Here is a 25,956-nt window from a genome sequence, read left to right as displayed (position 1 = left end):
CAGGCGCTTAGTGTCTGATTTTATTCCTGGTGGCTCTATATTCGATGTTTTGCATGTTGAGCCAACTAGTACACTATGTTTATCCTGGGATGATTGTTTGAGGGTTGCTCAAGAAACTGCTGGAGCTCTCTATTATCTACATACATCTGCCTCGATATCGGTTTTTCATCGTGATGTGAAGTCCTCGAGTATCTTATTAGATGGAAATTTCACTGCTAAAATTTCAGATTTCGGTGCTTCAAGAACGGTTCCTATTGACCAAACTCATGTTACAAAAATGTACAAGGAACATTCAGATACTTGGATCCAAAATATTATCAAACCGGGCAACTAAATGAGAAAAGTGATGTGTATAGTTTTGGTGTGGTACTCATAGAGTTACTAACAAGAAAAGAACATGTTTGTAGAAGTAATTCAGGTTCAAAGCAAAATGTGTTCATCTACTTCATTACAGAGATTAAAATAAAGTTAGTAAGAGAGGTGGTAGCCACTCAAGTTTTTCGATGAAGCAAGTGAGGATGAAATTTGTATCGTTGCCTCTCTTGCGGAGACGTGTTTGCGTCTCAAGGGAGAAGAAAGGCCTACTATGATTCTATGAAGCAAGTGGAGAGTACATTACAATGTTTGCCAACGAAAAGGATGGCCTCATGTCATGTTGTTGAAAGGAGCGAAGAAGAAATCCAACCACTTGTCCCTAGTTTTCAACCTTTCGCCATTCATATGGATGATAAATCTCATTCAGAAGCATCTAGTTCTTTCTTCAGTTTTTTTTTTTAGGAACTAGCAGGAGCTCTGACTTTTCATATAGAAGAAGAAGAATTGGCCAGTTAATAAGGAAAACTGGCCAAAAACCGATACAAGAACGACCGACACACCGACCCCGAGGCCGCGCATCCAACGAGCTGACAACTTCGTCGCCCGAGCAACCGAAATCGACACCCTACAACCATTTTTCAGAGCCGTCACTCCGACTTACAATCAACAAGAACACCCGCCGACCCTAAGGTCGCGCTCCGGGCGAGCCGCCCGCTTCGTCACCCGAGCAACCGAAGCCGACACCCTATAACCATCTCCGGAGCCGCTGCTCCGACATCCACACTGGCCCAGAGGCCACGATCCAGCCGAGTCGATGGCTTTCCGCCCAAGTGACCAAAGGCAACACCAGACACAAATGAAATCTCCGGAGCCGCCGCTCCGACTTCCACACCGTCCCCGAGGCTGCGCAGACACCTGGCCGACGACAAGACTCCAAGCCACCAGAGCTGACAAGGGACCGGACCTCCAAAGGCATCACCCTCAAGGTGGAAGCGACCGAACGCGTCGATGCCCACTACGGCCAAGACCGGAGCTAAGGTGTTCACCCGGAATTCGACTGAGGCGACAAGGGAAGTGAAGGGGCTCCACTCGACGACGCCTCCAAGGAGTGAAACGACGTCCAAAGATGTCGTCGCAGCCGACATCAACCGTGGTCATGCTAGGCTTTCGCCCGGAGCTCACCAAACCCATTGCCGCGGCAGCCCGTCGACGTCCCTTGCAAGAATCCATGATGCACCAAAGAGCATGCCGCCGCCAACCACCAGTCACACACGGCCAGCAAAAACCACCACGTCACCTCACGCCGTCGTAGCCGCCCCGCTCCAGCCATCACATGCAGCGCCGCCGCGCTGCCATCCTCCACACCTCTGCATGAGACCAACCCGGCCAGATTTGTGCCGCCACCCGCCTCCGGCAAGCTGACGCCCGCCTCAAGCCTAGCCAAACCAGACGGGAGGGAAGCCCCCCTCAAGCCGCAGCCTCCGCCTGAAACACCTCCGGTGATGCTTCGCGCCCGAGCCGCCCCGAGCCTGCAGCCGCACCCCACCAGAAAACCGCGACCTCCACGCCCCACCAGCACACCAGCGCGCCACCAGCTGCCCACGACCGCCGACGCGCAGCCCTCCGTCCCGCGCACGGATCCAGGCGCCCGAGCCCAGATCCGGCGAGGCCTCACCACCCAAGTGGCCGAAGCCGAAGCGGCACGCCGGAGTGCCTCAACCGCCAAATCTGGGCGCAAGATCGACAATCGCCGACCTTTGTCACGCCCCGCTCGCCAGCCAGCTGAGGGAGGGGGTGAGCAGCGCCGGCACCATGCCCAGGGCCGCCGCCCCAGCTTGCTTGCGCCGACGAGGCGAGGCCGGCGCCAGATGCGGGCCTTCGACCAGGGCCGAAGCCACGCGGCGCGCGATGAGGGCCCTCCATTGCCGCCGTCCGCCAAACGGTCTTTGAGCGAGAGAGGAGAGGGGAGTGAGGGCGACGGCGGCTAGGTTTTTGCCCGAGCCCCCCCCCCCCCCCCCCCCCCCGCGCGCGATTAGGGTCGCTTGCTCATCTTGCTGACTTTCGAGAGCGGGTTTGTCGTGGACAGCTCCGACCCTCCTCTCCTCTCCCCTCCTCTCTTGTCTCGCCGCTCAGCTTAGGACTGCTACTGGGTCGCGGCCACCTCTCGTTGTGCGTGGGCCCGGCTGCAGCGGCGGGTTGACCCGGGCCGGCCATGTGCCGTTCTTTCTTCAGTTTGAGGTGAGAGATTTTTTCTTTTCCTATTGAGAATGTCCGGGGTGAGAGCTTATGGGATTCGCTTACCTGGTTCCCAAGTATTTGAAGTTCTTAGTTTGCGTTTCCTTTTTATCTTTGCGGCTTAATAGTTGTCATAATATTCCTCAGTAGTGGATTTGCAGAACAATTCATTACTATATGAAGACGGGAGTAGAATAATGCCTTATTCGACGCAACAGGTGAACTGCAGTCAAGAGTGTTAGATTTTTCTGTGGCTGTTTATCAGCATATTTCTTCTTGCAAGAACTGAGATAAAATTTTGCTTCTCAGAGTATATTTCATGCAAGAGTTATGACAACATTTTGCCATTTGTGTCTTGCTGGTGTTTGTTGTAACAATGGAACTAAAATAACTCACAGTGGTACAATTTTGCTATTCTTAACAATTTCCATTCTCTGAATAAGGAGTCTAATAAGTGGTAGGAAATACAAAGCACATGTAATTGTGATTTGTGCCTTGTGCGCCATCAACCTTGTGTACGGCAGTTGTATGGAAAAAACAGGGCGGAAAATAGAACTCTGCTTCCTCAAGGAGGCTAAATGTCTTTAAATTTTTAGGGAATGCCATTCGGCGAGCTTTATTTATTAGATAAATTATATCGTTGATGAACATAGCAAAAAATCAAGCTAGGGGGTTAAAATCCTAGATATGAGAATTTTGCAACCCAACAGGCAATACAGATCACATCATCAAACAACAAATAACAAGCAGGAGATAACATAGATTAATAGTAAATCAATCTTTTGAAGTCTCCACCGTTCACTAGTTCAACAGACTAAACATGCATGATTCAAGTCACAATGCCAGATAACTGCACTTAAAAAGAACTGTCAAGCGCTCCGCCCCTATTAACCAACATGTTTCCCTATTTGCTCTCAGTATAATACGGTCTCATTGCTAAACAAAAGGAGATCAGTTCTCGTACTTCGGGTCTGCCATCACAAAGTGGTACGCGATGACCAACACGAATATGAAGATGCCCAGGAAGTTGGTGAAGAAACCCAAGTCTTGGTCGTCAAACATCTGCAGAAAACATTGCAAACAAAGGATAGTTAAGATGTGAAAACAGGCAATCCATGATGATAATCAAATGTATTGGTTGCCACTTGTTAGAAGTATATGACATGGAAGCAAAGGCTGAAGTACAAAGTACAAACAAAGGTTATAAACGAGATGTGTGTGTAGTGTCAAAAGGGAGGGCAAAAGGGAGGGCAAGAACCAGCACTACAAGCGACTAGGATTATGGTGATAGTCTGTCAATGCAAAATGCGGCAAGTCAAACATGTGGGAAAGCCCCGCTTAACTATCATATGGTCCTGATAGTTCCAACAAATGTTTCTGAGCACTGAGGCATATTCCAACAAATCTAACTTGATGGCAGATTGGGATGTCACCAAGTCAGCATCACTCTGACTCCACTTTCTCCGAAAAGATACGTAGGAATAGCAAATAAGGAACAGTGCGTGTCCAAAATACTCCCCCTGTCCCAAGATATAGGACGTTTTGACACTAAAAAGGTGCTATATTTTGAGAGAGAGGGAGTACAAGTTAGGCCATTCATGTATCGAGATGGGAAGGGTGTCCTCTGCCTACCCTATTTCAGGAATGAGTTGTGGGAGATGGGAGACTAGCTAGATAAAGATTTAGAGATGTAGCATGATTAGAAAGAATGATCATAATTTGCTCTGTGAAGAGTCTACTGCTTCTGATGCATAGAGCTAGATTACATACATAGCGCAAAGCAACCTGCACTACTGTGGGCATGTATAGAATCTGATAAATCAGGGGTACTAATACCTAGAGGAAGTTTGAAATAAAGACAGAAAGATACACCCTCCGTCTCATAATATAAGAGCGTGTAAAAAACGCTCTTATATTATGGGACGGAGGGAGTAGCAGATAACATAAAACAAAATTTTGATGACCACACCCAGTGCAATACATGAATGGAGGTGAGTTTTAGTTAATTGTCATAAAAGAGGACCCTCTCTGCAATTTAGTAAGGCTCGTATAAAACATGCAATTATTACTAGAGACAGAAACACAACATAACATAGTTTTCCCCGTGCACCAATTCATGAGTTTTCAGATCTTCATTACCATTTCTAAGTTTCTATTACCAACCAAGGGAACTCTTGATGTGCGCAATATTTTGCGAACCCGCCAACCCAGCATCGTTTCTACCTCAAGTTGGATGTATGAGGGGTAGAATAAATCAGCTCCTGATCTATTCCATTCTATATACGAGTAGTTTAATCAGCTCTGTGGGTTGCATAACCCCTTATAAATTCACAACAGGAGAATTACTTTGCTATTTCCTGACCAAGCACCCTGGCGCATGGTGACCTGACCAAGCACCCACCTATGGCATGGCATGCCGCACCCGCCCGGTGATCCCCCAAAGCAGCACCACAAGAATTGCCATGAACCTATGAACAGAATCCATCAAAAGGAACATAATGGACCAGCCCGAACCCATTTCCTGCCGGATTTCCGGAATCAAATCTCATGAGATCTCACGAGATGCAAAACCGATGGTGGCCAAGCAGCAGCGCCACTCAGTCACCCCCCTCCCCCTGGTGACCCCGCGCAGGCAGCTACGGATCCCACCCCATATCGAACGGATCTGCTCGGAACCACGACGAAGAAGGCGCGGCGGGATGGGCAGGAACTCTTGGGGCGAGCAAATTTTCCCTATGCGATCCGAGAGAAGAGAGCAGGTGAGACGGAGGGAGAGGATCGCACCTTGCCGGCCGCCTCGCGGATCTGCAGGGAGACTGGGCGCGCTCGCCGTCGTCGTCGTCGCCGCGGCGTCGTTGGTCCTGGCTGCCGAGTTATTTTTCTTTTTTTTTTCAGGCAAAGTCCTGGCTGCCGAGCGCACTGCGCTGAAACTGCCAAGTTGCGGAGAGCCCGGAGAGGAAGAGCAGAAGAAGACGTGGGCCGGGGTTACAGCATACCTGGCGAAACGGGCCGGCCCGGCACGGCACGACGCGGCCCGTTGTAAATGGACCCGGCACGGCATGACCCGCGCTGACATGTTTACTAATTGGGCCGGGCCGTGCCATCCCGTGGGCTGCGCCTCTAGGTCCAGGCATGACCCGGTTATTAAACGGGTCGGCATGCTGGCCCGATTAGCATGTTGGGCCTTATATTGTTAGCCTCATGGGCTCATATTTATGCCCATTAGGTTGTATATTATGTATATATATATATATATATATATATATATATATATATATAAAAGATGGAAAAATGGTGTCTACCATCTTGTGATAACTACCTCGTAGGAATCCACCGTTGATCTTCCCTGATTAGATCCACCGAACGTAGTTTTTTGTTAGCTCGCCACAGAAGCTTAACGGGTTAGGATACCTGAAAACCAAACCCGTCTGCTAATCATTTTAATTATATTCATTAGTTTAGTTGGTTGTTATCTCCGGCCGTATTGATCGCCATCGTCTTTATCTCTCCCTTCGTCCTTATCCGGCTGCTATGCTAACCAACGCTAGCTTTTTCTCCGTTCGTCCTTATCCAGCTGCTATGCTAACCAACCTAGCTAGCTAGCTTTTCTACGTAGAAGTAAGCTTTTCTACATAGAAGTAGATTGATTAGCATATTCTTGTTAGAAACTACGTTTGTGTTTGAGTGACACTTCCATCGACGAACGGATACGACGGATCGACGTGGTCGTTGTTGGTCTCATCGGCTGGACGGCAGATCGGCGTGGTCGCCGTGGTCGTGAGCACTACACGAGTCAGGTACATAACTATGATTCAATATGCTTTTTTATATTGTTTGGTAGTATGTTTAGCAAGATCATAATTTCATGAGACTTCTATCTCAAAAGAATTCATGCAGCTGAAGTTTGATACGTCCAACACTGTGTATCAATACTTATTTCCCTACACTCACAGGTTCATACTAACTCGTAGTTGTTTCTTGCGTTATAGATATGGGCAAGCCGAGCGGCAGCGGCAACAAATCTAACTCTGCTTTCAAGCAAGCAATCTCTGCAGTACGCACTAAAAAGCAAGATCAACTATCCAGCAAAAAACGTTCGAGTGGATCTCGCTCAAAGAAAAGGAGTTCCATACATAGGAAAGCATGGAAGGACAAACTGTACTCTAGGTGTGCTCCTGCTATCGTTGCAGATCTCATGGAAGACCTTGACGAGGAGCCAAGAAAGCTTGTAGAAGAGATGGGGTTTCAGGGATTACATAGCCTGAAGCTGCACAAGCTAAATAAACCATTAGGAGCCTGGCTGCTTAGTAAATTCAATACAAAATTGTTAGTTTTTTTTGCGGGGACAAGCAGAGAGCTCAAGATGACATCCGAGGATGTCAATCGTGTGAGCGAAATCCCATGTAGTGGCATGATCATAACACCTCCAAGCCCATAAGATGTCAGTTCCATGAAAGCAAAATTCTGTGCTATTTTTGAAAAAACTTCAAGGGATGAAATTACTATCAATTTCCTTCTGAAAATAGTAACAACAAAACGAACAGGCAAAATGACAAGTGAGGAAATCCTCCAATTCAAGACGGCATTTGCATTTTCTGTCGTTACCAAATTCTTTGCTCCACAGTCATTGAACAACTTCATATCAACACGATATATGAAAGCAGTGTTTGATATGGAGAACATTCATGCCTACAACTGGGCACAATTTGTTGCCGACGAGCTCAGACTAGCAGCAGAGTCTCTGCAGTCGAAGCTCTCCCGCGAAAAGAACATCGGATATATCAATGGATGCATGTTAATTCCTGAGGTTCACTTCTTACAAACTTATATATATTTGCTGTATGATTGCTTTACGTATTTTACTTATAGTGGTTACTTATGTTTTCAGATTCACTACCTGGACAGCTTGGACCTTGGCAAGGATTCCCCTCCTGACCACATTGTTCCACGGTTTGCTGCATACAACGACGACATGGTCAGTAAGGTCATTAAACGGGATATAATTTTGAAAAATCGGCTACCTTTTCCAACATATGGAAAATTAAAGGTACAACATACTTCATACTCCATACTACAACCGGAAATAGGGCAGACCATATAATTTTTTTACTATACATCTGAATAGTATAATATATTCTCCTTTTTATGATACTACGTACTACTTCTGAGAGATAGTATGTGCATACTACTTTTGGTGATGTTCTTCACAGTTGTTTGAGGCAGATTATACATACTCCATACTAGAACATAGAACAACTTATAGTCAAAAAATTAAAAAAAAATCACAACGCTTTTTTTAGGATAATATATTATCTTTTCATGCTAGCACATACAATTTTCGAGAGATATAAAGTTCACATATAAGCTCCCGAACATACTACCTAATTGTTTTTGCAGAGATACTACATACTACTCAAGTACTTAGGGAGTACTTTCCGATAGATACTACATACTAGTTCCGATGGATACTATCAACGACTTCATACTCCCTACTACAATCGAGCATATCGTACACCATATGTTCTTATTTTATGATACTACGTACTACTTCTGAGGGATAGTACTTGCGTACTACTACTGATATATACTACCTACTTCTTTCAGTGATGTTCTTCACACTAGTTTCAGGCAGATTCTACATTCTCATGCTATAAAAAAAATTCACAACACTATTTATAGGATAATACATTACCTTCTCATGGTAATACATACAATTTTAGAGAGAGATAATATTCACAAATAAGCTCCCGAACATACTACCTACTGTTTTCCCAGAGATTGTACATACTAGTTACTACTCCAGTACTCCGTACATAGGGAGTACTTCCGATAGATACTACATACTACTTTCGATGGATACTACCAATGATTTTCGAGAGATACTATATTTTCCTTCAAAGATATACCATGCAACTGTCCATCCATTAAGATTGTTGTTTTCCTACACAAATTCGCAGTCTTCATAGCATACGCTACGTGACAATAGAATGTGAGCACGCATCCATTTGTACTCCTACTGCTGGCGGAGTGTACAATGACCTAGTTGACTTGGAGACCCCAACATTTAACATGGGATTTAGTCAACTTGAGGATGGCAACAACACCCCAGTATGTAACAAAAACACCCGAGTCGGTGCAAACTTATCGGCACAGTTTGACATGGTCGCTGATAAAACCGTAGTGCCAGATACACCAGATCGGCAACAACAACCTGCACAAGCAGGTAAATCCTGTAACTAATTCATTTGCACTAAACAAATAAATGAAAAACTAACCATCTATTGCGTCGTCATTTTTTCAGATTTTCCAGAAACTACTCCTACTTCAATATCGCCTCATTCTTTACTACAAGAGACGAGTGCATTAAGGATTTCTATTCATGAGGAATGCGGACTCCCAAAAGTACAAGCAAAAACAAGGAGGAGAATCATTGGGGTACCTTCTGATCTGCTTGTAGACATACCAAAAAGAAACATAAAACCAAGCAGAATGGTCAATTCCCCATTTCTGTGCAAACAATACCAAAGTGTCAGACTTGATGTCAAGGCAATAGAAGATTTATTCACATATACAAACTCAATTTCTTCTGCGGAACAACTGAGGTTAGTATTTTTTCAATATTTATACATGTCGAAAGTATTAAAACTCACTTTCATTCCTAACACTCTATTTCCACAGAAAAATTTGGATACACATATCTGAACCTGTCCCAAGGTTACTAAAATTGCAACAGATACAAGAAGCACTAAGTTTTGACAATGAATTGCAAGATGATGCATTCAATGCTGTTGTCCAAGCGCTATTCGAAGATGAGGTGCAGAGGTTCGGGGGAACAGACTTCTTAGGCTGGAGGCATTTTTTAAACCAAGACTTTGCGGTACGTCACAGTCTAAATTTCACATTATGAATTCCAATTGCACTAAGCGCGCACACACACACACACACACTGATCACGAAAAATGCAAACAGATGCACGCAACTGCGGGTGGCGCAGATTGGAACCCGAGGAGCACACTTACTTATTCAATGACTTCCACATACCATACGATGTGTCAAAAAGCCGTGTGGTACTTACAACACCCGTTCCTCACTCACAACTTTCATACTTCACACTAAAATTGTAACATTTCCTTCTCGAATTTGCAGCTATACATCCCTCTCCACCAACCATTCCATTTCTCAGTATACACATTTGATATGGAGAACGAGAAGATTCAGATCATGGATCCCTTTAGAGATACAAGCAAAGGAGGGCAGGACGTTGACGATAGGCACTCTAAGACTAAAGAACATATTGCGAAAGCACTGCAGGATTGCATGGTCATCTCTTTTCCGAACTGGAAAAACGATATTACAAGGTGGCAGCATGAGTTCCCCACAAATATTCCAGCAACTACAAACAGGTGATGCATATTAAAAAACCAGATGTAAGAGCTCCACGTTAACTGTGCTTGACTACTCATTGTTTATTTTGCACGATTGATACTGCTTTCCACGTTCTGCACATCATGAGAAATTGGGATGCAAAATGCTTAGTCAATCCAGCCTCCAGTGTGAGTGTTCTTACTATAAGAAAATGATATATAATTTTCTTATTTAAAACATTAAACCATTATTCTTTAATTTTCATATCATTCAACACGCAGGCATCTCGAGATTTACGGAAAGTCTTCCTTGCCAACCTCCTGTCGTTCACAAGTAATGAGGCCATACTCCCAGAAAATGTCACCCGCTTCATCAAAGCGCTCAGGAGGAACTGATATCACATCTAGCATGCATCAACGAATAATAAATAGAGACCAGCTCAACGAACATTTTTTATTTCATGATGTACTAAAGAACATACTTCCTTTTACTTTCGATGAATATATACTACATTTGGTTGAATATTCTACCTTTTTCATATGAGGGCCTTATTTAAGCAGATTCTCTTTACTCATTATACTACATACTACATGCCACGGTACTACATACTGCGTTTTAATAACATACATACGCAACATTCTCTCTCACTGCTTTAGTTACATCTACGTCGAGACACACCCGTTCCACAAATATCTACATATACGTAAATCACACCCTTGTTAACAGCAACAAGAGTCTTCTCCACAACCAACTACTACATACTTCAAATCATTCAAATTAATTACGACGTGCATCAAAACAATTACCAAAAGCACCAATTCTAACATTATTACTCATCGATTGTCCAAGCATCAGTCCTACATTAGCTCGAACCTACTATCTACTACTAGTAGTATGCGCACATACTACTAGACCCCCATACAAATTACAAACTATGCAAAATTAGGCACAAACTATCCGAGTACAAATGGACCAACACACGCATAAATTATCACCAGGATGTAGAATTACTGCTGGTAAACATAATATAAATGGTACCTGCTTTAAATGAGGCAGTATATAATTAAGAATCAGTACATACCATTCTATAAAGACAAGGTTCAACAACGACACAATTCAAAACAGTTACTAATTAAATGGAAATAGTATCATACGAAAGCCTCACACACCTACATAAAAAACTGCGTGCCACACAACCAAACTAACCGCACTCTTTATTTTCTCTTGTAACTTGAATCACGACCACAGGTACTCTTATTATGTCCTTGCTCACCACAGCTACCGCAGTACCGGATTTGCATTGGTCTGGTATCCCCAGAGCTACTACCAACTTCATATTGTATCCTTTCTACTGCACATCCCCCTTTCTTACCCTTCTTTGAAGCAATTTCTCCCTTGGACATAAACCTTTTCATTCTAGGTCTTCCTCTCCCCCTTCTAAATTCTGGAGGAAGTATATCACATTCTCGAACAGTATCACCTGCCATCTCCTCATCTTCTAAGTCCTCGCCCCCCAAATCACCATCACCACCTTCTGTACCCTCACACTCATGTATGCCATTGTCATCGAACAGTTCCACGGGACGCTCGACAATCACATCAGCAATAGGTTTCTTCCCTTTTAATATTTCACTATGACGTGTTTCCTTCGAGCTTGATTGTGTCGTGGCGGTCATTACCTTCAAATCTTTAAGGTGCTTGCACATCACTTCCATAGTCTTCTGATATGTCTCAGTGTTTGTGTCCCCAAGCCGAACCATATCAAGGGCGGTCTGATACATCAGATCGTGTCGATACGTCCTTGACGCAGCAGCTTCATTATCATTGACGTACCCTTTCATATACTCTGGGATGGATTCTCTAGCTTTTTTAGTCCACCTCTTCTTAACATACTTTTCCGGAATCTCCCTTACACCAAATTGCACCATCACCTTCACACAAATTAACTCCGGTCATATGAGGCATGAATGATGAAGCTTAAAATATGATGCCAAATTTTCTATAACTTACCCTCAAAATGTGCCCGCAGAGTATCCCCAAGTGTTCAAACAGTTTGCACACACACGAAAATTCCTGCTCACCAATATTTGCCTCAACATCATATTCAATTCTGCCCCAACTATCTTTATCATCGCCCATATGGATAACCCTATAATGGTTCTCCTTCAAAGATGATATTATATCATAAGACACGCTCCACACGAACTGTTCCTTGAACCTTTTGAAAGCTCCCCTAGTGTACACACGTGCAGCATGTTTTTCCAAAGGCGACTTCGTAGCAGTAACCACCTTGTCCTGCGTCGCCATCATTAAAACACCATTAAGCATGCATCGGTTATATATATTACAGCTACAATCAACGTAATTCCATTGTTATTAAGCGTAACAATATACTTACTTCCGATGTGTGGAACTCTTCAGCATCTTCCTCCTGTATTCTGTCATAAAAGAAACTTCCATACTTCCTAACAAGGACATTCATCGGAGAAGAAGGCTTCACATACTTCTTCAGAACATGGTTCATACTCTCACTCCTCTGAGTGGTCGACATTTTAGCAAAAAAATGGGACTTGAAGTAAACGGGAGCCCACTGTGTCCTCATATCCCACATCCGTTTCATGTACGTGCTAGACTCAAGTTTATACATTTTCACTAAATCAATCCAGGCATTTTCAAACTCATCTATTGTCTGCGGTTCATTGAAAACTCTGTGAAATTCATTCTTGAATGTGCTCCTCTTGCTATATATGTTCCCAAAGTTCTCTTTAGCATTCTTCAGTACATGCCACTTGCAAACTCTATGAACCGTATCAGGCCACACCTCAGATATTACCACTTCCATTTGATGACAATTATCTACATCAAAAAATATGAGCATGTCACCAACAAAATTTATACTATACATACTACAACAGATAACTTGGCCACCGAAAATACCTGTCAGAATCGCCGCCGGACTTTTTCCATGCATTGCACAACTGAAAGCCTGAAACAACCATTTGAACGCTTCGACGGTTTCTTCTCTCATCATACAACAACCAAATACTACTGTTTGGAAGTGATTATTCACTCCAACAAAAATACCTAGAGGCATCTTATACATATTAGTCTGATAGGTAGTATCAAATGTCACAACATCGCCGAAGTGCTCGAAACTAAGCCTCGACAGTGCATGTGACCAAAACACATTTTTTATCCTACCAGCCCCATCAACCTGCATGGTGTAGTAGAAGTTCTCGCTATGAGCCTGCAGCTCTTTGAAGTAATCAATTGTTTTCTGAACATCATCCCCACACTCATCCCTTCTTATAGAGAAGGCTAATCTGTTCATTGCCCTTCTACTAAATGGTGCCATACGAGGGCCTCCATGCATTCCTGAAACCAAACCATACATGCCTGTGGGAGCCATGCCATTATCTACCATACCATGCCTATGGGAAAAGAGATGACCATGCAATCCTGCAGTGCTTTCGCAATATGTTCTTTAGTCTTAGAGTGCCTATCTTCAACGTCCTGCCCTCCTTTGCTTGTATCTCTAAAGGGATCCATGAGCTAAATCTTCTCGTTCTCCATATCAAATGCGTATACTGAGAAATGGAATGGTTGGTGGAGAGGGATGTATAGCTGCAAGTTCGAGAAGGAAATGTTACAATTTTAGTGTGAAGTATGAAAGTTGTGAGTGAGGAACGGGTGTTGTAAGTACCAGACGGCTTTTTGGCACATCGTATGGTATGTGGAAGTCATTGAATAAGTAAACGTGCTCCTCGGGGTTCCAATCTGCGCCACCCGTGGTTGCGTGCATCTGTTTGCATTTTTCGTGATCAGTGTGTGTGTGTGCGCGCGCTTAGTGCAATTGGAATTCATAATGTGAAATTTAGACTGTGACGTACCGCAAAGTCTTGGTTTAAAAAATGCCTCCAGCCTAAGAAGTTTGTTCCCCCGAACCTCTGCACCTCATCTTCGAATAGCGCTTGGACAGCAACATTGAATGCATCATCTTGCAATTCATTGTCAAAACTTAGTGCTTCTTGTATCTGTTGCAATTTTAGTAACCTTGGGACAGGTTCAGATATGTGTATCCAAATTTTTCTATGGAAATGGAGTGTTAGGAATGAAAGTGAGTTTTAATACTTTCGACATGTATAAATATTGAAAAAAATACTAACCTCAGTTGTTCCGCAGAAGAAATTGAGTTTGTATATGTGAATAAATCTTCTAGTGCCTTGACATCAAGTCTGACACTTTGGTATTGTTTGCACAGAAATGGGGAATTGACCATTCTGCTTGGTTTTATGTTTCTTTTTGGTATGTCTACAAGCAGATCAGAAGGTCCCCCAATGATTCTCCTCCTTGTTTTTGGTTGTACTTTTGGGAGTCCGCATTCCTCATGGATAGAAATCCTTAATGCACTCGTCTCTTGTAGTAAAGAATGAGGCGATATTGAAGTAGGAGTAGTTTCTGGAAAATCTGAAAAAATGACGACGCAATAGATGGTTAGTTTTTCATTTATTTGTTTAGTGCAAATGAATTAGTTACAGGATTTACCTGCTTGTGTAGGTTGTTTTTGCCGATCTGGTGTATCTGGCACTACGGTTTTATCAGCGACCATGTCAAACTGTGCCGATAAGTTTGCACCGACTCGGGTGTTTTTGTTACATACTGGGATGTTGTTGCCATCCTCAAGTTGACTAAATCCCATGTTAAATGTTGGGGTCTCCAACTCAACTAGGTCATTGTACACTCTGCCAGCAGTAGGAGTACGAATGGATGCGTGCTCACATTCTATTGTCACGTAGCGTATGCTATGAGGACTGCGAATCTGTGTAGGAAAACAACAATCTTAATGGATGGACAGTTGCATGGTATATCTTTGAAGGAAAATATAGTATCTCTCGAAAATAATTGGTAGTATCCATCGGAAGTAGTATGTAGTATCTATCGGAAGTACTCCCTATGTACGGAGTACTGGAGTAGTAACTAGTATGTACAATCTCTGGGAAAACAGTAGGTAGTATGTTCGGGAGCTTATTTGTGAATATTATCTCTCTCTAAAATTGTATGTACTACCATGAGAAGGTAATGTATTATCCTATAAATAGTGTTGTGAATTTTTTTTATAGCATGAGAATGTAGAATCTGCCTGAAACTAGTGTGAAGAACATCACTGAAAGAAGTAGGTAGTATATGTCAGTAGTAGTACGCAAGTACTATCCCTCAGAAGTAGTACATAGTATCATAAAATAAGAACATATGGTGTACGATATGCTCGATTGTAGTAGGGAGTATGAAGTCGTTGATAGTATCCATCGGAACTAGTATGTAGTATCTATCGGAAAGTACTCCCTAAGTACTGAGTACTTGAGTAGTATGTAGTATCTCTGCGAAAACAAATAGGTAGTATGTTCGGGAGCTTATATGTGAACTTTATCTCTCTCGAAAATTGTATGTGCTACCATGAAAAGATAATATATTATCCTAAAAAAAGCGTTGGGATTTTTTTTTAATTTTTTGACTATAAGTTGTTCTATGTTCTAGTATGGAGTATGTATAATCTGCCTCAAACAACTGTGAAGAACATCACCAAAAATAGTATGCACGTACTATCTCTCAGAAGTAGTACATAGTATCATAAAAAGAAGAATATATTATACTATTGAGATGTATAGTAAAAAAAATTATATGGTGTGCGCTATTTCCGGTTGTAGTATGGAGTATGAAGTATGTTGTACCTTTAATTTTCCATATGTTGGAAAAGGTAGCCGATTTTTCAAAATTATATCCCGTTTAATGACCTTAGTGACCATGCCGTCGTTGTATGCAGCAAACCGTGGAACAATGTGGTCAGGAGGGGAATCCTTGCCAAGGTCCAAGCTGTCCAGGTAGTGAATCTGAAAACATAAGTAACCACTATAAGTAAAATACGTAAAGCAATCATACAGCAAATATATATAAGTTTGTAAGAAGTGAACCTCAGGAATTAACATGCATCCATTGATATATCCGATGTTCTTTCCGCGGGAGAGCTTCGACTGCAGAGACTCTGCTGCTAGTCTGAGCTCGTCGGCAACAAATTGTGCCCAGTTGTAGGCATGAATGTTCTCCATATCAAAAACTGCTTTCATATATCGTGTTGATATGAAGTTGTTCAGTGACTGTGGAGCAAAGAATTTGGTAACGACAGAAAATGCAAATGCCATCTTGAATTGGAGGATTTCCTCACTTGTCATTTTGCCTGTTCGTTTTGTTGTTACTATTTTCAGAAGGAAATTGATAGTAATTTCATCCCATGAAGTTTTTTCAAAAATAGCACAGAATTTTGCTTTCATGGAACTGACATCTTGTGGGCTTGGAGGTGTTATGATCATGCCACTACATGGGATTCCGCTCACACGATTGACATCCTCGGCTGTCATCTTGAGCTCTCTGCTTGTCCCCACAAAAAAAACTAACAATTTTGTATTGAATTTACTAAGCAGCCAGGCTCCTAATGGTTTATTTAGCTTGTGCAGCTTCAGGCTATGTAATCCCTGAAACCCCATCTCTTCTACAAGCTTTCTTGGCTCCTCGTCAAGGTCTTCCATGAGATCTGCAACGATACCATGAGCACACCTAGAGTACTGTTTGTCCTTCCATGCTTTCCTATGTATGGAACTCCTTTTCTTTGAGCGAGATCCACTCGAACGTTTTTTGCTGGATAGTTGATCTTGCTTTTTAGTGCGTACTGCAGAGATTGCTCGCTTGAAAGCAGAGTTAGATTTGTTGCCGCCGCCGCTCGGCTTGCCCATATCTATAACACAAGAAACAACTATGAGTTAGTATGAACCTGTGAGTGTAGGGAAATTAGTATTGATACACAGTGTTGGACGTATCAAACTTCAGCGGCATGAATTCTTTTGAGATAGAAGTCTCATGAAATTATGATCTTGCTAAACATACTACCAAACAATATAGAAAGCATATTGAATCATAGTTATGTACCTGACTCGTGTAGTGCTCACGACCACGGCGACCACGCCGATCCGCCGTCCAGCCGGTGAGACCAACGACGACCACGTCGGTCCGTCGTATCCGTTCGTCGATGGAAGTGTCGCTCAAACACAAACGTAGTTTCTAACAAGAATATGCTAATCAATCTACTTCTACGTATAAAAGCTTACTTCTAGGTAGAAAAGCTAGCTAGCTAGGTTGGTTAGCATAGCAGCTGGATAAGGACGAACGGAGAAAAAGCTAGCGTTGGTTAGCATAGCAGCCGGATAAGGACGAAGGGAGAGATAAAGACGATGGCGATCAATACGGCCGGAGATAACAACCAACTAAACTAATGAGTATAATTAAAATGATTAGCAGACGGGTTTGGTTTTCAGGTATCCTAACCCGTTAAGCTTCTGTGGTGAGCTAACAAAAAACTACGTTCGGTGGATCTAATCAGGGAAGATCAACGGTGGATTCCTAGGAGGTAGTTACCACTAGATGGTAGACACCATTTTCCATATATATATATATATATATATATATATATATATATATATATATATATATATATATATATATATATATATTGAACGGGTCGTCTCGTGCCGGCCCACGTGCCCAGCCTCCCGGCCCTCGCACGGGCCCGTTTAAGTCGTGCTGGGTCGGGCCCGTCTCGTGCCAGGCCGGCGTGCTATCGGGCCTGCCCGATTGAGACGACCGTTTTGGCCAGGTATAGGTTACAGGTCTCATGACTCCACATTTGTGGGGTCGGCTGGTTGATTTCATCCGTTGGGCCTAAGGCACTCTGTGTGTGCAGCACACGTGACTTTGGGGAAATCCCCATTCCCAAGAAAAAACTATGTTGTGAGAACAAGTCGCATTTTCAGCTTCGGAGGCCAGTCAAAGATCAAGTCATCGCAGACATCCAGAGCCTAAGGGCATGTTTGGTTTATTGTATTGCACCTGGCTCACATCCATCTTGCAATTATCTTGTTGTTTGGTATGCTTCATATCTAGCTGGCCCTGGTCGACACATGCAAGACCCCCCCTCCGAGGCAAGCTGAGCGGGAACACAAGTTTCGACCCTTTCCCCGAGCTAGCACCCGCGCGTGCACCCACACGAGCAATAGGTAGCACTCCCCGTTGATTCACACCCTCATTTGCGCTGCTCTCCTTACTCGTCTCCTCTCTCATGCGACAAGGATCTCGCTACCCGACGCCTTCGATCACGCTGCCCGCACGCATCCTCACCGCTACAGAGGTAGCACTCTCCTCCTCTCGTTCCTCTTACATTTGTCCCCATCTTTCTCGGATCCCTATCTACCGCTCGCTCTACTTCTTCCATGCGGATGGGTGACAAGGCGACGAGGCAGGGTGTTGTCGTTAGCACGGACGGGGACACGGTCAAAGATGGGATCCCCCTGCTCGCATTTTGGTCAGAGCCGAGCTCCTAGCCATGGATGTCGTGGCCAAGAGAGCTACTCCCCCTCCCTCCTGTACATGGGCGAGCAAACTGTATGTGGTGGTACTAGGAATCGTGTGGAGTAACTCCATCGAGTACATGGGCGAGCAAACTGTATCACTGCTCCCTCTCACTCCTGTACTCAGTGGAGTAACTCCACCGAATACGACGGGCTAGAAACACGATGTGTCATTGACTAGTGGAACGATCTCGTGCGATATCTCTTTGACCCACGTGCCATTTCAACGTGCTGGGTGGAGTAGATAGACGGCCACAAACAAATCCACCTACTTGGGGCTGTAGCGCAACCTCATCACCCAATGCACTCAGTTTGACTCACCTCGCGCTTCTCCCTGACACATGGGGCAAGCGTTGCAGGAGCTCACATGTCATTCGCACGCACGTCATGCCGACACTTCGTCCGCGGGCAATTCCATTTTGCATCATGCTTTCATGTTGATATTTATTGCTTCATGGGCTGTTATATTACTTTGTGGTACGATATTTATGCCTTTTCTCTCTTATTTTGCAAGGTTTATTTGAAGAGGGAGAATTCAGGCAGCTGGAATTGTGGACTGGAAAAAGGAGCAAATCTTAGTCCACTATTCTGCACATCTCCAAATGCCCAGAAAATTTACGTGGAATTTTTTGGGATTATATAAAAAATACTAGGCGAAAGAAGTACCAAAGGGGAGCTACCAGGGCGCCACAAGCCTGGTAGCTGCCACCCCTTGGTGGCGGCTAACAAGCTTGTGGGCTCCCTGACGGCCCACTGGCCCCCCTCTTTTGCTATATGAAGGGTTTCGTTCCAAAAAAAAAATCAATCGGGAGCTTTTTCGTGGTTTTGCCACTGCCACGAGGCGGAACTTGAGCAGATCCAATCTAGAGCTCCGGCAGGACGACCCTGCCGGGGAAACTTCCCTCCCAGAGGGGGAAATCGTCGCCATCATCATCACCAACACTCCTCTCGTCGGAGGGGAGGCATCTTCATCAACATCTTCATCAGCACCATCTCCTCTCCAATCCCTAGTTCATCTCTTGTAACCAATCTTCGTCTCGCGACTCCGATTGGTACTTGTAAGGTTGCTAGTAGTGTTGATTACTCTTTGTAGTTGATGCTAGTTGGATTACTTGGTGGAAGAGTTTATGTTCAGATCCTTGATGCTATTCATTACACCTCTGATCATGATTATGATTATGCTTTGTGAGTAGTAACTTTTGTTCCCGAGGACATGGGATAAGTCATGCTGATAATAGTCATGTGAATTTGATATTCGTTCGGTATTTTTGATATGTTGTATGTTGTTTTTACTATAGTGGTGTTATGTGAACGTCGACTACATAACACTTCACCATACTTGGGCCTAGAGGAAGGCATTGGGGAGTAGTAAGTAGATGATGGGTTGCTGGAGTGACAGAAGCTTAAACCCCAGTCTATGTGTTGCTTCGTAAGGGGCTGGTTTGGATCCACTAGTTTAATGCTATGGTTAGACGTTGTCTTAATTCTTCTTTCGTAGTTGCGGATGCTTGCGAGAGGGGTTAATCATAAGTGGGATGCTTGTCCAAGTAAGGGCAGTACCCAAGCGCCGGGCCACCCACATATCAAACTATCAAAGTAACGGACGTGAATCATATGAACATGATGAAACTAGCATGACAGAAATTCCCGTGTGTCCTCGAGAGCGTTTTTCCTCCTATAAGACTTTGTTCAGGCTTGTCCCTTGCTACAAAAGGGATTGGGCCACTTGCTGCACCGTTGCTACTACTTGTTACTTGTTACTTTTCACTTGTTACGTTTCACCTCGCTACACCATCACTTGTTACCGCTAATTTCAATGCTTGCAGTTATTACCTTGGTGAAAACCGTTTATTAGAGCATTCTGCTCCTTGTTGGGTTCGACACTCTTACTTATCAAAAGTACTACGATTGATCCCCTATACTTGTGGGTCATCAAGACTCTTTTCTGGCACCGTTGCCGGGGAGTGAAGTGCCTTTGGTAAGTGGAAATTGGTAAGGAAACATTTATATGGTGTGCTGAAATTTATTGTCACTTGTCATTATGGAAACTGTTCCTTTGAGGAGTTTGTTCAGGGTATCTTCACCGCAAACGGAAGCATGAGGAGTTGTTCCTCAACCTGAGGTACCTACTGAAAATATCTTTTATGAAATTCCTTCGGTTATGCTTGAGAAACTGTTGGATAATCCTTTTACAGGAGATGGATCTTCACATCCAGACTTGCATCTGATCTATGTAGATGAAGTTTGTGGTTTATTTAAGCTTGCAGGTTTGCCCGAGGATGAGTTGAAGAAGAAAGTCTTTCCTTTATCTTTGCAGGATAAGGCATTGACATGGTATAGGCTATGTGATGATACTGGATCATGGGACTACAATCGGTTGAAATTGGAATTTCATCAAAAGTTCTATCCTATGCATTTAGTGCATCGTGATCGGAACTTTATTTATAACTTTTGGCCTCGTGACAGGGAAAGCATAGCTCAAGCTTGGGGGAGGCTTAAATCAATGCTATATTCATGCCCCAATCATGAGCTCTCGAGAGAAATTATCACTCAAAACTTTTATGCTTGGCTTTCTCATGAAGATCGTACCATGCTTGACACTTCTTGTACCGGTTCTTTTATGAAGAAGGATATTGACCACAAGTGGAATTTATTGGAAAGAATCAAACGTAACTCTGAAGATTGGGAGCTAGAAGAAGGTAAGGAGTCAGGTATGAATTTCCAGTTTGATTGCATTAAATCTTTTGTTGAGACAAACACTTCTAGATATTTTGGCGCTAAGTATGGACTTGACTCTGAGATAGTAGCTTCTCTATGTGAATCTTTTGCTGGTCATGTTGATCTTCCCAAAGAGAAGTGGTTTAAATATCATCCTCCTGTAGAAAGCAACATAGTCAAAACCAATCTAGTTGAGGAGAAATTCATTGCTTTTAGTGATCCTGTTGTTCCTTGTGCTTACACTGAGAAACCACCATACCCTGCTAGGATAAAGGATTATTCTAAAGCTCCAACTGTGATACGTAGGGGTTACATTAGACCACTGCACCCCCTGAGGAGATTAGAGTTGAACCTAGTGTTGCTATTATCAAAGATCTCTTAGCCGAAGACGTAGACGGGCATGTTATTAAATTCTGTGAGGACTCTGCTAGAATTACTAAACCTCACGCGAAAGACAAATACGGAACTGTAGTTGGCCTGCTCGTTGTTTCTGTCAAGATAGGACATCACTGTTACCATGGTTTATCTGATATGGGAGCTAGTGTTAGTGCAATACCCCGTTCTCTATATGATGAAATCAAAGATGAGATTGCACCTGCTGAGCTAGAACCCATTGATGTCACTATTACGCTAGCTAATAGAGACACTATCTGCCTTCTGGGAATTGTGAGAGACATAGAAGTCATGTGTGGTAAGACGAAGTATCCTACTGATTTCCTCGTCCTTGGTACTGCACAAGATAGCTTTTGTCCCATCATATTTGGTAGACCCTTTCTCAACACTGTCAATGCTCACATTGATTGCATTAAGCAGACCATCACAGTTAGTTTCGAGGGTGTGTCTCATGAATTTAACTTCTCCAAGTTTGGAAGACAACCCCATGAAAAAGAGTCGTCTGGTAGGGATGAAATCATTGCTCTTGCCTCTATTGCCGTACCTCCTACGGATCCTTTAGAGCAATATCTGCTTGAGCATGAAAATGATATGCATATGGAGGAAAGAGATGAGATAGATAAAATTGTCTTAGAGCAATATCCTATTCTCAAGAATAATCTGCCTATTGAACTGCTTGGGGATCCTCCCCCACCAAAGGGTGATCCTGTGTTCGAGCTTAAACAGTTGCCTGATACTCTTAAGTATGCCTATCTTGATGAGAAGGAGATATATCCTGTTATTATTAGTGCTCTCCTCCCAGAGCACGAAGAGAGGAAGTTACTAAAAACTCCGAGGAAGCACCGTGCTGCTATTGGATATACTCTTGATGATCTTAAGTGTATTAGTCCCACTCTATGTCAACACAAGATAAAAGCCGATCCTGATTTTAAACCAGTTGCTGATCATCAAAGGAGATTGAATCCTAAGATGAAAGAGGTTGTGAGAAAAGAAATATTAAAGCTTCTGGAAGCAGGAATCATTTATCCTGTTGCTCATAGTGATTGGGTAAGTCCAGTACATTGCGTACCTAAGAAGGGAGGTATCACCGTCGTTCCTAATGATAAGGATGAACTAATCCCACAAAGGATTATTACTGGCTATAGGATGGTGATAGACTTTCGGAAACTAAACAAGGAAACCAGGAAAGATCATTATCCTTTGTCGTTTATCGACCAAATGCTAGAAAGGCTATCCAAACACACACACTTCTGCTTTCTAGATGGTTATTCAGGTTTCTCGCAAATACCTGTTGCACAATCTGATCAGGAGAAAACCACTTTCACCTGCCCCTTCGGGACCTTTGCTTATAGACGTATGACTTTTGGCTTATGCAATGCACCTGCCACCTTTCAAAGATGTATGATGGCTATATTCTCTGACTTTTGTGAAAAGATTGTCGAGGTTTTCATGGATGACTTCTCCGTTTACGGGTCTTCCTTTGATGATTGCCTTAGCAACCTTGATCGAGTCTTATAGAGATGCGAAGATACCAACCTCGTCTTGAATTGGGAAAAGTGCCACTTTATGGTTAATGAAGGTATCATCTGAGGACACAAAATCTCTGAGAGAGGCATTGAAGTTGATAAGGCTAAGGTTGATGCAATTGAGAAAATGCCTTGCCCCACAGATATCAGAGGTATACGAAGTTTCCTAGGTCATGCTGGTTTCTATAGAAGGTTCATTAAAGACTTCTCTAAGATTTCTAGGCCTCTTACCAACCTCTTGCAGAAGGATGTTCCTTTTGTTTTTGATGAGGATTGTGAGGAAGCTTTCGAAATACTTAAGAAGGCTTTGATAACTGCACCTATTGTTCAACCACCTGACTGGAACTTGCTCTTCGAAATCATGTGCGACGCTAGTGATTATGCTGTTGGTGCTGTTCTAGGACAAAGAGTTGACAAGAAGTTGAATGTTATTCACTATGCTAGTAAAACTCTAGACAGTGCCCAAAGAAACTATGCCACTACGGAAAAGGAGTTTTTAGCAGTCGTGTTTGCATGTGAAAAGTTCAGATCTTACATAGTTGACTCCAAAGTCACTATTCACTCTGATCATGCTGCTATTAAGTATCTTATGGAGAAGAAGGACGCTAAGCCTAGGCTGATCAGATGGGTTCTCCTGCTACAGGAATTTGATTTGCACGTTGTTGATCGAAAGGGTGTTGATAACCCTGTAGCAGATAACTTGTCTAGGCCGGAGAATGTCCTTGATGACCCACTACCTATTGATGAGAACTTTCCTGATGAGCAACTGAATGTCATCCGCACTTCACACAGTGCACCGTGGTATGCCGATTATGCAAATTATATCGTAGCCAAATACATACCACCCAGTTTCACCTATCAGCAAAAGAAGAAATTCTTCTTTGATTTGAGACACTACTTTTGGGATGATCCCCACCTTTATAAGGAAGGAGTAGATGGTGTTATTAGACGTTGTGTGCCTGAACATGAACAGGGACAGATCTTGCAGAAGTGTCATTCCGAAGCCTACGGAGGACACCACGCTGGAGATAGAACTGCCCATAAGGTATTGCAATCAGGTTTCTATTGGCCCACTCTCTTCAAGGATGCCCGTAAGTTTGTCTTGTCTTGTGACGAATGCCAAAGAATAGGGAACATCAGCAAGCGTCAGGAAATGCCTATGAACTATTCACTTGTCATTGAACCATTTGATGTCTGGGGCTTTGATTATATGGGACCCTTCCCGAGTTCCAATGGGTACACTCACATCTTAGTTGCTGTGGATTACGTCACTAAGTGGGTAGAAGCTATCCCCACTAAAAATGCTGATCACCACACCTCTATTAAGATGCTTAAAGAGGTCATTTTCCCAAGATTTGGAGTCCCTAGATATTTGATGACTGATAGCGGTTCACACTTCATTGATGGTGTTTTCCGCAAGATGCTCGCTAAGTATGATGTCAACCATAGAGTTGCCTCTCCTTATCATCCTGAGTCTAGTGGTCAAGTGGAGTTGAGTAATAGGGAGATCAAATTGATCCTACAAAAGACCGTCAATAGATCTCGAAAGAATTGGTCTAGCAAACTTGACGATGCACTATGGGCTTATAAGGCTGCTTATAAGAATCCCATGGGTATGTCGCCGTATAAAATGGTTTACGGTAAGGCCTGTCATTTACCTCTTGAGCTGGAACACAAAGCTTATTGGGCAATCAAAGAGCTCAACTTCGATTTCAAACTTGCCGGTGAGAAGCGGTTGTTTGATATCAGCTCGTTAGATGAATGGAGGGCCCAGGCATATGAGAATGCCAAGTTGTTCAAGGAAAAGGTTAAGAGATGGCACGATTAACGAATACAAAAACGAGAGTTCAATGTAGGTGATTATGTCCTGCGATACAACTCTCGTTTAAGATTCTTCGCAGGCAAGCTTCTCTCTAAATGGGAAGGTCCTTACGTTATCGAGGAAATATATCGTTCTAGTGCCATCAAAATCAATAACACGGAAGGAAATTTTCCTAGAGTGGTAAATGGTCAAAGAATCAAGCATTATATCTCCGGTACTCCCATAAATGTTGAGACCAATATCATCAATGTATTAACTCCAGAGGAGTACATAAGGGATGTTTATCAGCCTGATTCAGACCCTGAGAACGAAGAGGTATCTGTTTCGGTAAGAAATTGGACTCCCATGCTTTTCTAATAGGAAATTTCCTCCGTTTTGGAATTTTTGGAAAATTAGAAAAGTAAAAAGCAGTCCGAAGAGCGCACGAGGCGGCCATAAGTTTGGAAGCCGCCACCTACCCCCCTGGTGGCGGCTAGGGGGCTTGTGGGCACCTCGTGTGCCTCCCGGACTCCGTTTTCTTGCGGAGCAATCCTTCTGGTCTAGAAAAAAGCAATATATATATTCGCCCAAAGGTTTTGATCTCCGTATCGCTCAGTTTTCCTCTGTTTTCGTTTCGAGCCTGTTTTTGTGGCAGATCTAGATCATCATGACTTCCCCAAACACTCCTCAGGACAAGATCTTCGAGAAGGTCATCAATCCCTACCTCACGGAAGTGCTGAAACACCCTCAATCTATCAAGATGAGCGAGGGGATGTTGCACATCCGTGATGTTGAGGGGCCTAAGATGACCGGAAGCGTGGAGACGAGGCTCGAAGCAATGGAGCAACAAGTCTTCAAGTGCCAAGGGATGGTGGAGCGTGGACTCAACGCCAACCACATGATGATCACGGAGTTCACCAGCAATCACAAGATGGATGCCATTGACATTGAGAAACACCTCTCCAGGCTCTATGACACGGTTGATCAACTTCAGGGCCAGATCTATGACTTGCAGGACCAAAACTGTGAGTATGAGTACATATTTAAATCAATAAGGTTGGCTGCAGATTTGAGGATTCCGGCGACTCGTTCATCCTGCCATGATGGAGCACCTATGCCTTGGAAGACGGAGGATGAGACTGCTTCAACA

General features: G+C 43.5%; 4 protein-coding genes and 2 long non-coding RNA genes across 6 annotated transcripts; 3 read left to right on the top strand and 3 right to left on the bottom strand.

Annotated features, from left to right (window-relative positions):
* Positions 1 to 3,290: 3,290 nt before the first annotated feature.
* On the bottom strand, positions 3,291 to 5,488 carry LOC123411812 (dolichyl-diphosphooligosaccharide--protein glycosyltransferase subunit 4C). The gene is made up of 2 exons (XM_045104805.1): positions 5,335 to 5,488; positions 3,291 to 3,612 (listed from the first exon to the last, which is right to left on the bottom strand). The coding sequence occupies exon 2, from the start codon at positions 3,610 to 3,612 to the stop codon at positions 3,502 to 3,504; it is 111 nt and encodes a 36-aa protein (XP_044960740.1). The 5' UTR covers positions 5,335 to 5,488; the 3' UTR covers positions 3,291 to 3,501.
* Positions 5,489 to 6,052: 564 nt separating this feature from the next.
* Positions 6,053 to 7,795, top strand: LOC123406295. The gene is made up of 3 exons (XR_006612074.1): positions 6,053 to 6,347; positions 6,540 to 7,357; positions 7,439 to 7,795. It is a non-coding gene; the product is annotated as an uncharacterized LOC123406295 (long non-coding RNA).
* A 729-nt stretch (positions 7,796 to 8,524) lies between these two features.
* Positions 8,525 to 9,457, top strand: LOC123396319. Its single transcript, XM_045091287.1, has 3 exons — positions 8,525 to 8,773; positions 8,852 to 9,152; positions 9,229 to 9,457. Exons 1-3 carry the CDS (start codon positions 8,620 to 8,622, stop codon positions 9,455 to 9,457), a joined length of 684 nt encoding a protein of 227 aa, XP_044947222.1. The 5' UTR covers positions 8,525 to 8,619.
* A 163-nt stretch (positions 9,458 to 9,620) lies between these two features.
* On the top strand, positions 9,621 to 10,453 carry LOC123406292. The gene is made up of 2 exons (XR_006612053.1): positions 9,621 to 10,103; positions 10,197 to 10,453. It is a non-coding gene; the product is annotated as an uncharacterized LOC123406292 (long non-coding RNA).
* A 522-nt stretch (positions 10,454 to 10,975) lies between these two features.
* LOC123406285 (protein FAR1-RELATED SEQUENCE 5-like) lies at positions 10,976 to 12,764 on the bottom strand. The gene is made up of 3 exons (XM_045099776.1): positions 12,314 to 12,764; positions 11,926 to 12,210; positions 10,976 to 11,846 (listed from the first exon to the last, which is right to left on the bottom strand). The coding sequence occupies exons 1-3, from the start codon at positions 12,755 to 12,757 to the stop codon at positions 11,130 to 11,132; spliced, it is 1,446 nt and encodes a 481-aa protein (XP_044955711.1). The 5' UTR covers positions 12,758 to 12,764; the 3' UTR covers positions 10,976 to 11,129.
* A 2,681-nt stretch (positions 12,765 to 15,445) lies between these two features.
* LOC123406274 lies at positions 15,446 to 17,135 on the bottom strand. Its single transcript, XM_045099763.1, has 3 exons — positions 16,894 to 17,135; positions 15,885 to 16,702; positions 15,446 to 15,803 (listed from the first exon to the last, which is right to left on the bottom strand). Exons 2-3 carry the CDS (start codon positions 16,698 to 16,700, stop codon positions 15,591 to 15,593), a joined length of 1,029 nt encoding a protein of 342 aa, XP_044955698.1. The 5' UTR covers positions 16,701 to 16,702; positions 16,894 to 17,135; the 3' UTR covers positions 15,446 to 15,590.
* Between the last annotated feature and the right edge of the window lie 8,821 nt (positions 17,136 to 25,956).

This window comes from Hordeum vulgare, chromosome 1H (genome assembly GCF_904849725.1).
Source record: "Hordeum vulgare subsp. vulgare chromosome 1H, MorexV3_pseudomolecules_assembly, whole genome shotgun sequence".
NCBI classification, from domain to species: domain Eukaryota; kingdom Viridiplantae; phylum Streptophyta; class Magnoliopsida; order Poales; family Poaceae; genus Hordeum; species Hordeum vulgare.
Note: the sequence above shows the minus strand (reverse complement) of the source record. Positions and strands in the feature narration are given on the sequence as shown.